General features: G+C 46.1%; 1 protein-coding gene across 2 annotated transcripts in view; it reads right to left on the bottom strand.

Annotated features, from left to right (window-relative positions):
- Positions 1-256: 256 nt before the first annotated feature.
- Positions 257-15,449, bottom strand: part of LOC107223572 (ankyrin repeat and sterile alpha motif domain-containing protein 1B) — an 88,018-nt gene continuing 72,825 nt past the window's right edge. Inside the window, exon 15 of one of the 2 annotated variants that reach the window (XM_046743548.1) lies at positions 257-4,367. In XM_046743548.1, the coding sequence (XP_046599504.1) occupies positions 4,092-4,367 (276 nt within the window). In that variant the 3' untranslated portion in view covers positions 257-4,091. The remainder of the gene's footprint in view (positions 4,368-15,449) is intronic. The other variant, XM_046743545.1, reaches the window with a different exon arrangement.

The raw sequence follows: 15,449 nt of genomic DNA on the forward strand, positions 1-15,449 counted from the left end.
TATTATGCGGGAATGCCAGCCAGGTTCGTCCGCCAGCAAGGCTTGCAACACCCTTATACGTCATCGACGATGTTACAGGCACCTACCTGAAGGGCTCCGAATCATTCTTCATACCAGCGCAAATCCGCGCCAAAACCGTAATGCAGTACATATGCATATGTATGGAATTAAATCACGAACGTCGAGTATTTTAGCAAATCTGCAGAAATTCTCGAAGAGCTATTCAACGTTTTATAACAATAATCATTTTGGCGGTATTTATTTACGTACACAAGATATATAAATAAATTCTGGTTGACTTTGATAACACTGATAAAAATTGATTGATTCTTTTATGAATAAATTCGTTGTGAGATCCCTTCACGAATCACGAAAAAAGTAAAATAGGATAAGGATGCGAATAAACAATCGCGGGGCGGAAAGTCGCGCGTCAACGATTCCAGCTACGAGTTACGTGGTCCCGAGACATCGGGGGATGGCGTCGGTGCCAAAAAATTATTACGGGATGTAAAAAGACCGCAAAATGACGCCGGCGGCCGGCCCGAGAGAATTCTAACCGTTGTGTGGAGGCGCGGATCTGTAGGGGTGGGTTTTGAACTAGCTAGCTAGCTAGCTTCGCTCGCTCCCGTCGCATATTTGTGGCCGGCTTGCTATCCGGTCGTAAATAAAACCCGGGTAAAAACAAAAACATACCGAAATACCGAACGAACGAATGTATACTCGTCACTTCCGCAACATAAAACCCGCCTCGGAGCCGCCCGAATACCGACTGCGTGACTAGCAAGTCGAAAATTATTAGCCAAAAATCATCACGAGGATATCGGAAGGATTGAAAAACTTAGTTACCTTCCTGAATATTAAAATTACCGCGTTTTTATTGGAAAATGAGCTGCTATATCGAGTCTGTGATCCATAATTGAAGTTTGTCCATAAAGTAAAAGAAATTGTTTCTCTTGACCGGGAAATGAAGATTTCAAGTTTGAAATGAATCTAAGTAGACTTAATTAGATAAAAGAGTGTTTGAGTTAAGTATAAATAATACTTATTCATTCATGGGTGGTGAAAAAAGTATTTTATTGATCAAACTAGATTTTACCTGGTTTTAACAAGTCTTCCGTTACTTCGGAAAAACAGAAAAAATAAAAAAAACATCATTCGCAGCACCATATTTTTTCGGCATCTGCAAAAAAATATTTTTTTGAACCGCAACAATTCTGTTTTCTCGGTAGCTTTATTTTTGATTGTTTTCAAACCAGTTTCGATTTGCTTCCATGATTAAAATCTACAATTTCAGGTCAACATTGTTTTTCAACGGTAATTTTCGTTTCCTGGGTTCCTTTTCGATCCAGCTTCCGGCTTTCGTGTTCAAAAAAGGAAGCGAAAAATTCATAGAACGTAATATAACAACGTTAAATCCTTTGATTCTGCCGTTCGGAAAACCTGGCAACCGCACAGCGGTTGCATTTCCGCGGCCTAGCTGCAGCAGGTCGAATGCTTGCATTTTGCGGAAGAGGCGCAGCTCGTAACGCGAAAAAAAGAGCGAACATATCCGCGAGTCCCGTGGCGCACTGCAAAGCGACTAAGGTCGTAATATAATTCAGTAAGTTTATGACTGGCCCGCGGGTGAATTGATGGGGGTTTTGCATTTACAAACTAGGGGCAAGTTCCCTTCGCCGCGGAAGGACAGCGTCGTCGACTGCGCGTATTTCTTGTCTGGTGCGCTTTACGGCGCTGCGATTCTCTGCCTCTTTCTGCTTCGGTTATGACCGCGGAATGGATTATGATTTCGCTCCAGTCAAGCTTCCACGCCACTTCCGGTTCTCCGTACGGGCTGCAAACACGCATGCAAAGCAGAAAGGAAGTCCCCAGGAATTTTCCAAAGTCTGGCTGACATTTTTCAGCAGGATAAAATTGGAAAGGGTACACATTCCGCGCTCATGTGCCGATTTTCTTCTCCTCTCTATATATTGCAACGAAATTCCTGGAGGGATTTTCCACATGCCGAAGAGATCTTCTTCTTCTTCTTCTCCTTCTTCTTATATTCCGATCCTCGAATTGGCTGTGCGGCATTGGCCGCCATCATTGGGACAACTCGGGCGAGATTAATTTGAATGTTTTTTTGAGCGGCACCGCCGTAGGCTCTCGTTCTTCTGCAAGAAGCTGCCACCCCCGCCCCCTTCGCCTTTCTCCTGCAACCCACTTTCCGCCCCGCAGACTCGACCGTAAATATACGCGATATTGCGCTCCGCGGCCGCCGCGGCTACGGGAAGAATTCTACAATTTATCTTCCCTTGTGTCAAGCCACAAACGGTGTTTTATAACCCCCCCCCACGACAGGCTTGGTGTATCGGGGTGAACCACTATTCCACAAGCCGCAAGCCAGTCTGGTGAAGACACTACTTCATATCCTGCGTCACGAAGTTCAGACTGCAGTCTACTCCTGGACTATTTGAATCTTGCTTCGTATATCGTTTACTGCGAAATTAAAAGGACAGACATTTGATGGTAAATTTTCATGGGAATACCATTCTGTAAGTGCATGATGGATCTTAGACAATTCTAGACTAATAAAATAACAAGAAACTTTAACCGTTCCTATAACGAACTCACATGAGTGAATTTACTCACTTTCTTCCGATTATTCCGATTTTTCAATAACTCACGCAACAACTATTCTTCCGTTACGTACAGACATACAAGTAGGTATATAATTATTGCAGGTGTTACCGTTGTGCTCAAAATTTTCTTTCAACCCGATGCGCGATAATTTTAGGTACAAATGACAGATTTGTGTAAAAATGATTATTCTTTACCTACAGTATTGAATATTTTTACAATATAATTATGTTGATTAAATATCCTTTTCATGTCCATTTTTGAACGTGCCGTCCAAAGATTTTTGAATTAGTACAAAGAAAACCAAACTGCTTTTTGATATCATGTACCATAGTTAGTTCCCGACTAAAGAATAAGTAAATTGTATGGTCAGAAAGATCTAACTTTAGCTTGCAATTACGTCATATCGTCTGTACACAGGAACGAAATATCGCTTCGGCCCGAAGACTCTTGACCTGGCAATTTTCTGTTCTACTTTTCAAGTCACGAGATTAATCGTTCCAATCGGCAACATATCGATAGAAGCGGTTCCCGCATGTCTGAGACGCGTCTTCGCTTCCAGCCAAATGAAATGAAAACCAAATATCACCTGTCCGTAGGCCGCAAAGTGAGCGAAAGGGCATCGCACCAGGAAACGTGAGATCGCAATTAACCGCGCAAGGCAATTAGGGACATACGCGAGTGAAATCGACCCGGCGTGATGTCCTTAGCTTTATAGAAGCGTCAACGGCCGGGCGACGACGGGGTGAAACAGGGGGCAACGAGCCCCGGACCAAAGGGTCATTACCAAATGCAAATAAGATTCGATGGAGCGAAGCCGTCGTGCTATGTACGTCCGCGTGGTCGCGTGCCCCGAATCGTTTAACCGGTTGGAGCGGACCCTTCTAGCTTCTCTCTCCTCGTTTGCGGGGGTGCAGCGATCAGCGGGGGAGACTCGGCGAAACAACGCCACGCGCCTCCGACCAGTCGCGTTGCCAAAACGATCAGTTTTTGCAGTTCGCTCTGGCAGTGCGCATTTTAATTATTTAGGTTACGATTAATTACTGCATACCCTGCATAGTTGCCACTCTGCTCTTAGGCTCCAAAAATGCGGATCGGATCAACTCTTCGAGTGAGGCGGGGTTGAAGTTCCGAATTTGAAAAGTTCCGAAAGCGCCCAATTTAAGTTACGGTAGAGCAAAATTTCAAGAAGTTAAGTTTCGATAGAGTGAAATGCCGAAAATTACAATATACTCTCGCAGTGTAGCATACTCAACGAGTGGGTGTAAAAATTGAGAAAAACGTAAAATCATCTACATATGGTGTTGGTCGGATTACAATTAATAATATCTCTATGATAAACTGTTTATACAACGGTGTGACTTGGGCAAAATTCTAAAGAAAAAGATGAATTTTTCGACACAATAAAATCTTGCCGATACCTCAATCGGAAAATGTTGTCTGAATATACCTATATACCTACTTTGCGTAAGATTTTACAACAGGCCGACTACCACTATTACTGAAAAACGGTGATTTGCACGCGGTCCGTGGGAATGGAGTACGAAACTCGGAAAGACGTATCCGTGGATATCGGCGAAGTTCGGCCCACTTGATCTCCTCCTTGTTCTCCTCGCTCTTCCGGCGTCGAATCCTGACCCCGTCGAGGATCGTAAGCCGGCGTGAGATCGATTCGTCGACCATTCTGGCGTTCCCTTTGTCCCGCCACGCGTCGAGTAAAGCTTTCCGGGTGCGGCTGGTGCGGAGAGGAGCTGTCCGGGCGAAAAAAGTGAGTAGGTTTTTATTAAAGCGTAGATCGAGGCGGGCCGATCATAGCTGGGAAGGTGACAAGGGTGGGCGGCGTCGCGGCGGCACGTGAGGTCGCGTGTCTGGCGCCCCGGGGCCCGGGGGCCCGATTGAAGAGGGACGCAGGGGATATGCGGGGGCATCGTATCGGCGAGGCCTCAGGCCGAGCGACACAATTGCCGCGTGTAATTCGACGCGATATTATATCCATACATAATATAGGTGTATCCATGGAGTTCGGAATTAAACTTATTATTCCATTACAATAATATAAGGGCAGGTTTCACTGTCCGACATCGACTCGGCACGTGTCTCCGCTTCTGCCAATTATAATCCGCGATTTGATACAGCGCTTACCAGCTCCGCGCTGACACTGACGACTTAATTCGCCCGTAGCTCTGCTCGCTATAAGTAGGTATACTCGGTACGTGTATGGTTTATCTCCGCTCTCGGGTATTGTGAAACTTCGCCTTCGGAAAGTCGTTCTGTCGCGCCTAGAACGATTATTATATATACCTATAGGTATGTAATCGAGGGGAGTCGAGGACCATCGAACGGCAAATCAAACTCGAAATTGTGCGTGCAGGGGGCTAATAACAACGGAGCTTTTAATCTCGTGCAATTAGTACTTGTCGCGGGGAACGCAGGTCTAATTGTCCCTCCAGAATTCACGCGTATCGTATATGGAACCTGAAGCGAAACGCCAGATGTCCGAGTGACCCGCGATTTTACGGCGACAATGAAATGGACTCGAACAATCGGCGCGAAAGTCACGATCGATTTGAGCGAACGAGTCGTAAGAAGGGAAGTTTCAAAAACTGGCCATGATTTTAATTATATCCAAATTTTTATAACGACCCTCTACCGCAAAAGCTTGAATATTTTTATTTTATTTTTTTTTATTTTTTGTACAGCGTACGTATAAAAAGTACACGAAACGATGCATCAGTCTTATCCCGCGACGGATCGACTGCTATGTATGTATAGGTACATATTTATACATATGCATGTGTAAATAGAAACGCGAATTTGATATGTATCTCGAACGCAGTCTGCACGCGTTACCATCGGCAGCGGGAGGGACCGACGCCGGTGCATGACGGGAAATTTTGACGCCGGGTAAAAGAGTTGTAATCCTGACGAGACGACGGCTGGAGCCCCGCCGAAGCGTTAACTGGTGCGCAATTTATAAAAATAACGATGAAATAACTGTTGCATGAAGTGTAGCATCGCCTGCACGCCGGACGGACGGACTGACCGGTGGAATTCGGTGCTGCAGCACACATATAATGAAAAGAGTGGACAAAAAGGGGTGCATGGGAAAAAACGGGGGTGAAAATATAGAAGGCGGGAATAACAAACAAATTAAAAAGTCGAATAAAAGACAGAGTCGCGTCGCGCTGATAGGGACGCTGCCTACCTGTCTATAATACCTGCGTTTTGTCATTCGGTCCAGGAGGTGCTCGGTATTAATTTTTAGTCTCTTCACGTTCGAAAAAACACGGCGACCGGATCGTGCGATAATCTGCAGTAACGACGCCGTACCTCAAATCCGATTAATTAAGATCGCGTTGTGTGCACATATTACAGACTGCAGGCAAAATCGACGGATTCCGAAATTCGCTGTAGTAGGTACGTACCTACGTCTAATTTGTATTTTTCGGGCATAAATTCACTTTGTAACTGCTCGGCGACCGCTATTTTTCTGCCTGAATAATATTCATATAGTTTAATTTCATTTCCTTCATATCGAAAGTAAAAGAAAATTGTTGTTATATATCTTTCGAAAACTTCGTTGTTTTATTTATTTATTTTTGTTTTTTTTTTTTTTTGTTTGTTACGCAGCGGAATATTTTGAAAATTAATGAGCGATCGTACAAGAAATAGTATATTGTGACGATTCGATGAACGAATGTGAACAGTTTTTGCCCACTACTAGAGAAATGGTTCGCTATTTCCCAAAGCGTACGTCATTCATTGGAAAATAGCGTCCTTTGTTTTTAATAAATTTACTCAAAGCCAGCCATCTTAAGTTGACAACTAGAAGCGTACTGAGGTGTAATTTTTTGCTTTTCATATCGTCTTGGAATTACAAAGACTAATTGTAACTTACTTTTCCTCAATAATATATCATAACGATGTTCTCTTGACAATAATAAAAACTTGACCTTTTCCCATTTTTCTACAAGGTACCAGTTAAATAGTCAAGGAAACACGATTTCTAGTTCAGGTGCGAAATACCTGAGAAAAAAAATCCAATGATTCGATAAGCGTAATGCGCCGCGTCCGCGAGAAACGAACACCGGATCATGTTGTAAATAAGGAAAATAATCGAGTAAATGAATCGCGGCCTATGGTAGAAACGTGATAAATAAATCGGGGATAAGGGTGCGTTCCACCCCGCGTAAATCTGCACAGCTAGGCGCGCATGTCGATGTGACGTGGCGTCTGCCGCCGCTGCTGTCCTCGAGCCGAGTCGATGCTAACAATGTTTGCAGATATATTGTATCTCATGCATCACTTGCTCCGCAAATTGTTTTATAAACAGATTATAGCGACAGCGGCCCACGCAGTCAGAAACTGCGGGCGCCCCGGGTCGCGGCCCGATTCTCTCTCCTGTAACAGCGTAATATGCCGGGACCCCGACTCGATCGAGCGAATCGCCCCACCTTGTGTGATTCGACTTCTTTTAATTAGGTTTAATGCTGCGCAGCTCGCACTCCGCTTTCTCATCTCTCATCCCCGCGGCGCGGCGAGTCGATAGCCTTTGATCTTCGATTCGGTTTCGGTATCGGGACACCGATGACCTCAAATCTGGTTAGTTTACCGCATAAAATCCACTCCCGGATCCCTCGGGCTTAGCTCATCTGTACTGTATATACGCGGTTCGTTTACGCGTCTGAGAACTTAGTTCCCGAAACGCCTCCGCGACGATTATGTACAGGCTGTATACTTTGCGGTTTGGGATTTCGGAAGATTACCGAATTTCGGGAGTAAGCAGAAGCGGTGAAAAGAGGAAGACTCTAATCCTATTTTGCAAATCAATTTTTCGGCTGACATCCCTGCAGTTTTTTTCGATCTCGTTCGTGTCGTGATAATGCGGATATCTCTCGGTTTTTTTTTTCGTACGTTTATCTTTCGTCGATTCGGTTCCATGTTTTCATCAGAGGTAAAGTGGAACGTTGGCCGAAATATTGTAGCCCCTTATTGTTGTTACTGCAACGATTACGATTGTCTTATTTTATTATTTTATACTTTGTAATTCACGACGCGTTCGAAAAGCTAGGCATTGTTGTTGCCCGTATAATAGATAATATACTCTCTGCCTTCCGAAAAGCACACAGCGCCCGACGTGCCTTGAAATAGTAAGAATTTATTGACGGAAAAAAATTGGTGGACCCTCCTTAGGTGAAGTGGAAGGAGCAGCCAAGGCGACACGGTATAAGGGATCGAGTCCCAGAGGCGGAATAAAACGATATTTCCTTCCAGCAAAATGGATAAAAACTCACGGAGACTTTCCTCGCGTTTCCACTAAAAATGAACGAAGCCTATAAGGTTTTATTGGAACGAATATACATGCCCCTACACACGGGCGAATTTCCAACCCAGTTTCCCCGAGTATACATAGGTATAAGTCGTATGTAACGCACCTGCAAGCACTGTTATAGAATAATTCTTTTTTAAATTTAAATTTTTGCCCCCATTTGGTGTAACAATAATTAATATTAATTGTGCGAATAAATATTTATCACATAATAAGTACGAATCCTTGTTTTCATGTTTCCAACCAATATTACATCACATGCCGCGCCGACTTAATTTTCTCAGTTCTTCACAAAGTATCGAAAGTCAAATTATCGACGGTGAGGATTTACCCGGATAAAAACAACGTCGCGTATGAATTCCCACACACCCACAAAGATGTTTGGCGGAGGGTAAAAGCTGCAGAAGGGGTGAAGAGATCAGGGCGCGTTCAAAGCCGTGAATCTTGACTGGTTCCAAAATGGCGACTGTCTACGAAGCGTGAGATCTAGTTTTCAACCAATTCCCGATGAAAATTCCATATCCAAGAATCGATATTCGCATCCACGAGGTCATCCCGAATATAGGTACATCCCACATAACAGTCAGGGCGACGCATATTGCTTTCTCCCGATCGTTCGATCGACCTCTCTCAATTTTTCACGCCGCGATTGCGTAGCCGTCTACACACCTGAAATCCGGTTCGAAGGAAGGGAGCGGGCGGCCTTTTATTTATTACAAGTATAATTCGAGGACCGCGAAACAAAGGGCGAAACCCCCGACGGCGGCGAAACCGGGCGAAATACGGGCATCGGGTACGAAACGAGGGAATCCCGTTATAATGCGGTTGAACCGCAAAATAAGTGAGAAAGGGCGACGCCGCGACGCGGCAACGGTTGCGGCTATAACTTGATTCAGCTTGGGATGAAGGACTGTCGCCAAGAGAAGGGGGGAGGAGAGGCGCCCCTCACGTTGATTGGATTTTACAGCTAACAAGAAAATTATATTCGAGATTGAGTAGTTACCCCCGGTATGTGTGTACCGCCGTGTGTATAAGGTGTACAATTTTTACTCGAATTTCCCCCCTCCGCGTCAAGGTTCGTGGAATCAAAACTAACGCGAAGGTATCGAAGAGTAAGCGTACCGTTTTTGGCCACCTCGGTATCGCTTGTCGCCATGTCAATTAAGCAAAGGGTTCAGTTTTCTGTAAAACTCCCTGCTCAACGCCGGCAGACAGGAAACCGACGCTACATTTCGTATCCCTCCGTATTCGAAATGTGGCTTAGGCTGCCTATTTTCAGACGTTGACCAGAGAGTTTCACGAAAAATTCTCGATGTGAATAAAGACGTGTCAGAGAATTGGTACGAAACTGTTCGATCTGCAGGTTTACTAAATGTAAACATTGACTTTCAAACAATCGAACATGACGAATACCCATTTAATATTGTCTGTAACAACGTATATATTTGTAAATTGATAAAATAGTTGTTCATATCTATAACACAACTGAAAAGAAGTAAAATATTTTACATCTCTACATCCGTACCCTATATCGACTTCTCTTATTTTCACTCACTCACTCCCATCCCGTCTCAAAATTTAGGCAAATTTATTGCAGCGACTCGCGGAACGTTCCGGGAAGAGTTTCGTTCATTTCTTTAAAACTTCCGAAGGAATTAGAAACTGCGACCGCGTAGACGTTACTCGGCTGTTTCAAAATTCAAGGAAGTCCGGGCCATAAAGCCACGCGACCGGAGACCGCGAGGCGTCACGGTGCCGTTTCTTCCGCTCCCGTCGGTTCGATCGACTCCTGGTGGTCGCCCCCCCCCCCCCTTCAGCCTCAACGGGGGGGAGGGGGTGAAATTACCACGGACGTCGGGGTCACAGGCCATTGCCCGTCGGAACGAGGCTTGCAATAAACACTGCACTTATGTGTATACGTACGTCGGGGGATGACGGCATGCTTCGGTACCGTCTGCAGACTGCGGGTGACCGCTATTACTGCTCCAATGATCCGCGACCACGCTAAACCGTTTCCGCAACTTTCCCGTCGCGGCGGGCTTTCCATACGGTGCATCGAAACTTCATCAACTTGACCCGCACGCTGGGTCAGGCAGACGTCTGAATTGTAAAGAATGCAGGATATTCCTACAAAGTACCACTTCGGCTCATTTCCTACAGTAGAGTCGCAGAAGGCTCTATTTTATTATCATATTGCGCAGGGTGTTTTTTTGAATCGTGATTATAGAACTTCTTGAAACGCCGGTCTTAGCGCGAAGAAAGAGTGGGAAACAACGTATCTGAGTCAGATGAACCGTGTTTGAAACCGATTTTCGAAGATTTACAAAGCCATTGCACGCGGATTGTGTTGAAACATATTGCCGACAGCAACGAACACCGTCAAGTGCTTCGTCTCATATTTTAATCAGTACTCGAAGCGTGCCGCGTACTTTCTTCGTACACGTCACGGGTGGTTTAGTCGGCAACTAACGAGCGAACTATTCGCCACTTAGGGGAGTGGCGGTAAAATGTCACCCATGGGACTCGTGAATTCGTGATATCGTTTTGGTTGAGGACCGGCGCAAGCCACAACCCTTCTCAATTATCTTAAATGTAGTGGCGATAAAATATTGAATCGCATCGCTCGACAATTGATCTTTATCGTCGATGTAATTATAATTTGCATAATTATTGCCAATGAACTGAGAAAAATCGGGGTGTAATGTAGCCTCTTGCTTTCGGTACTGGATCAAAGCTGGAAAATCGGGTATCCTTAACGAATTCCGAGAGTCCCTAGCCTCCCCAATTAACTCGGTACCTGATCACCCCTGCCGCAGTCTTCGAAACGTTGGTTAGAGTACTCAAGAGTACGAAGCTCCTCGCAAGCTCCGCGGGTCGTTTCGAGTTCAAGCTGCCGAATAATCTAGACGTCGTCGAGCCCGTGCAGCCGCGAATGCATCGCGAGTTGAAAATCCGGGATACGCCGGAGGGTTGGTACTTTTGTAGCGCAGTACCCGACCGACAAGTACCTTTGCGGGAAATGACTCATTTTTCCGATTTTTTTCATTTCGCACAAACATAATGCGTGCTACGCGCGACGTCGCTGTCTAGACTCGTGCGGGAGATCGTAATAGGCGGAACTGAAGGAGGAAGACGAAGAGTCCTGCACCTTCCTTCCTTCCTTCCTTCCTTTCCTCCTACTTATGCCAACCCCTGCCTCGTTGCGCGTCGGTGGTTACAGACCGCGGAGTTGAATCAATTAAAGTTTAATCCGGAACCCGAGTCCGAAGGGGGTGACGACGACGTCTTCTGCCCCGCTGATATTCCGCCGGGCTCGACACAATGTGACAGAAGCGGCGTTCCTCCGATTCCCGGACCCCCCGTCAGCGCGGCGGTTCCGAGACTGTATCGCTTACGGGGACGGGGTCCGGACAATGGGAACGGGCGGAAAGAATAGTTATCCGTAATGCGGGGCGACGCGCGCGGCGCAGGGCGATCCGACCGGAAGTTTCGATCGCCTGGCCGCCTTTTTCAATCGGGGGATTCCCGCTGAGCGATCCTCCCTCAACAGGCGACCCCCTCGGCCCTTTCGCCCTCGCTCGGCTGCCTCGTCGAATTAGAACCGATTAATTAGCGCCTGCTCGTTCCCCGTTCCACCGACCATGAGCGGCGACGGGGCTCTTTTGTCGAGGCAAAAGTTGGCGAACTTGGAATTTCGCGTCTTTACTTGCCGACGGAGCGTATGGAAGAAGACTCTGTAAACTGCGAGGGGAGAAGAATCAATTTCGAAACCATGATCTCTGTTTTGTCAGTCCAGGCTGTTCATTTCGAAGAACACTCGTGGATGCAGCTGAGTGGGAAAACTGATCTGGTTTCTAATCGGCTGATCGGAGTAGCGGACGTGATTGTGAGTAGATTGGCTCCACTTTCCGATCGAACGGCTCATCGAGGGTTGACCCACCCCTGTACATTCGTATTGTCGGATCTCCGTCTGCAGACGGCAGACGTGCTTCATGCCTCTTGAAACTTGTCGGTAATATCGTGGCGTTTAGCAAGTTGCGTATCGGTGTTGGCACTTGGGTAAGTCTGCCGATTGTTCCTACGAAACTTGGGAACGAAATCTCGCGGGCCAATCAATCCGCCTTGGAAAACGGCCAAAACGAGAACATCCGTCACGACGCAATTTGCCGGTATAAAGTATTCGGTTTTCTCCGTTCCGGCAAAGTTGCAACATTTTCTTCCCTTGATTTTCACCGAGCGAATTTCCTTCTGTCTCGGCCTTCTGACCTGGGATAAATATGACACAATAAGATTTCTCTCGCAGCGGCAAGCTAGAGGGAATAAATGAGGGAATACGGGATTATTATACCCACGAGCAATGTAATATAGTGCGGTAGATATCTGGGGTCTGTTGACCAACGCGAGATGTTCGTTTCCCGACGAACCAACCGTCTTGCGCCTTCCATCTTCTCCCGCTTAATACGAAATGCTCTCCCATCTCCGCTGACCCGTTAAGTAATTTTCTCATTTTTGCCACCCCCCTTCCCCCTCCTCCTCCACCTCCGGCATCTCCTCCATCTACTACGCCCGGGACAAAAGCGCAGTAAATCTTATTGTTCTTTTGTTGGTAATTAAGAGAGCTGAATTAGATCGCAATTGTTCAACGTTCCCAGATTATGAATAAGATTGCAAAAACGTAAATTCCTCAACATAATCCAATTTCGGCTCTACTTGTGTATATACTTTGCCTGAATTAACTGTCTCGCTTTGTTCGTTTTTTTTTTCCTTTAGATTTTTTCGCCCTTCGAACGCTGTATTTGAAACGGTTTCAGTGTTTCGAACCCGATACGTGAAACAGAGGCTGGAAAAAAAAAGAAACCATGAAAAAGGAATAAAAACTTGGAATCGAAGCTATTGCGGGATACGCTCGATTTGCAAATTTCACGCCTGCCGCGGTACGAAAATGATCGAATTATAGTTTAATCCCCTGCGCGCAGTGCTGCCCGAGGAAATAACAACAACTGCAATGCGGTTCGATATAGAAGCGTGTAGAAAGTTGAAAAATGTTGACAATCGCGGGGCAGAGCTCTTGCCATTTGTCAAATAAACGCAGTTAATCCCGTTATAGCCAATCCGGAGCAGGCGCGGGCAGTCCGAGGGAATATTTTCGCAGAGCGGAGTGCTGATTGCAGCGGGTAATGACAGTGCGCACGGAGGGTGAGCAGCAGCCTGGAAGTAAGTAAAAATTTTAAATTTAGTTACACTTCGCGTGGCTGAGCTTAGCGTGTGTTTGCCGTGCGGCCGGGCCGCGTGCTCCTGCGGATGAGTCAGCCACGGAGCGACGAGCGGCGTAATAAGGGAGCAGGCTTTAATAAGGGCTGCCGAATTTCACACTGACTTGGCCCGCAGCTCGGCAGGAGCGGTGCATCCTGCAGGGGATGCGAGAGGGCGGAGATCCTGGGCGTGTGGCTGATTGTCCGAATAAAAGTTGGCCCTCGCCTCGATCCTGATATGCTTCCCGGCGACGGTGGTTGACGCTGTTCTTGCTTGTACTCCCGCAACGACGCTCGCTTCGGCCTCCCCGAACACCGAAGTCGAGGACGCGCGCATCGAGAGACCCGGGACCAGATGAGATATACGAGCTTCGCCTAAGCGATCAACAGCTAGATTATTGGAGTATTAGAACTTGTCTCATAACTCACGGAGCTAATGGTCTGACTCGTTTCCTGATACTCTACACTGCTGCGTGCAGCTACCGCGCTTATTATACCCGTTGCAGACGTCATATTTGACTGCACGGACGTTTGCAATTTCAACTGCAGATGGTACAGTTGTAGTAATAATATTCATTTTTTTTCAAGGGGCATCGTACTGTATGTTTAGAAACAGTATTATTTACTGTGTAGAATATGTTTAAGGACCTGGTGGGGATGGATGTAGAACCATAGGGTCGGATTAGCATTATTAAAAAGCCTTCAGTTTAAATATATAGGAAGCAAAGTTCATCAATTGGGTTTATGTATACATACTCACATAGTATATATCACAGTTGTCGTAATTTAACAATAACGTTGTATTTTTTGAACGTAAGAGTCTAATTTCATACGAGTTATTCGAATAAAGATATTGACTGCATTTTCATACTCATCATGCGGCTTGTTGTGATCTTACCTCGATTGTCCCTAAATTTGTAAATTTTATTGTAATTATGGATAAGTAAATCTTCAAACATCGATAGTTGATACTAAGAGTCTCTCCGTGTGGTAGTGGAGAAAAAAACGAACCCGTCAACAAAATTTCCGCCCAACTTTGAAAAACTACGATCATCAGCCGAATAGTTGGATATCAGTGATGAAATCCACTCGCGGTCAGACTGAAAAGAATATCAAGAATTTCAGCCGGCCGTGTCTGATTAAACTTGTGAATTGTGCTTGAAGCGAGGATTCCAAATTCCATTCCTTTACAGTCCAACGAGCAGAGCCGATGTAAAACAAAGTATGAAAAGCGTGTAACCGTTGCACGCAGTGCAGAATTCGTTTCGATGATTTTGGATGCACCTAACGGACGGAAAAACATCCCTGTAAATTGGTACATTTACGGCGAAGGGACTCGGAATCAACGTCTAGGCGTACGCGTTCATTTCCAAACCTCGATCCACGTGTGTATATTTGTATAAATCTATAAAAGTGTCGGATAAAGAAGAAGCGGCGCGGGATGAACGGGGATGGAATTAGACGCGGCGCAGCAGCCGGAGGATTGTTTTAATGCCATTTAAACTAATCGAATTAGAGAGGAACGAAGTGATGTGGCGATATGGGCTCCGGTTCACCTCGCGGACGGGGGATTCCCCTGCGCGACTCCGCAGCTGCCAAGCGCAGCGCGATCGCTCGACCGGAAGTAACGCGACTACTGCCTGCTACACGTCTCTCCCCGTTCGCGCTCCAGCCCACCTTCAATTCCCATCCCCATCCCCATCCCCATCCCCGTCCCCGTTCCATCGCTGTTTCTGCTGCTGCTGCTGCTCTCCTCATCGCCGCGATTCGCCACCCTCTCTTGTCATTTACATGCGCGTATGCGTAGAAGCGCAAGGGCTGCACGCTCGGCAACGTTGCACGTATCGCGTTATACATATAATATAGACAATCGGAGTTACGATGTTGGGTGTGAATTTTTTAACGTGTCCGCGATTTAACGCCCGATGTGAAGAAGAACGGGGGTTTGCAGGTGATCTCCGATTCTACCCAATTTTTTTGTTTCTATAGGTACACGCATACATACCTATATATTATATATATATATCGCACTCTTTCACGCTCCCCTTTTTCTTTACCATTATTGTAGGTATGTACATAACCTTTTCTCAGTGTATTTTTTCTATTAAATCCCTGTTGCGGCTCCACCCGAAGGGTTGAAACAAGTTTCCCGCCATGCGTTGCACCTCCGGGACCACAATGCAGCGTAACAGGCTTGACGCGGTGGGCTGGTACATAAATGCCTGTATGCAAATTGAACCCAAATCGGGGCG

Source organism: Neodiprion lecontei, chromosome 6 (genome assembly GCF_021901455.1).
Source record: "Neodiprion lecontei isolate iyNeoLeco1 chromosome 6, iyNeoLeco1.1, whole genome shotgun sequence".
In the NCBI taxonomy this organism is placed as follows: Eukaryota; Metazoa; Arthropoda; class Insecta; order Hymenoptera; family Diprionidae; genus Neodiprion; species Neodiprion lecontei.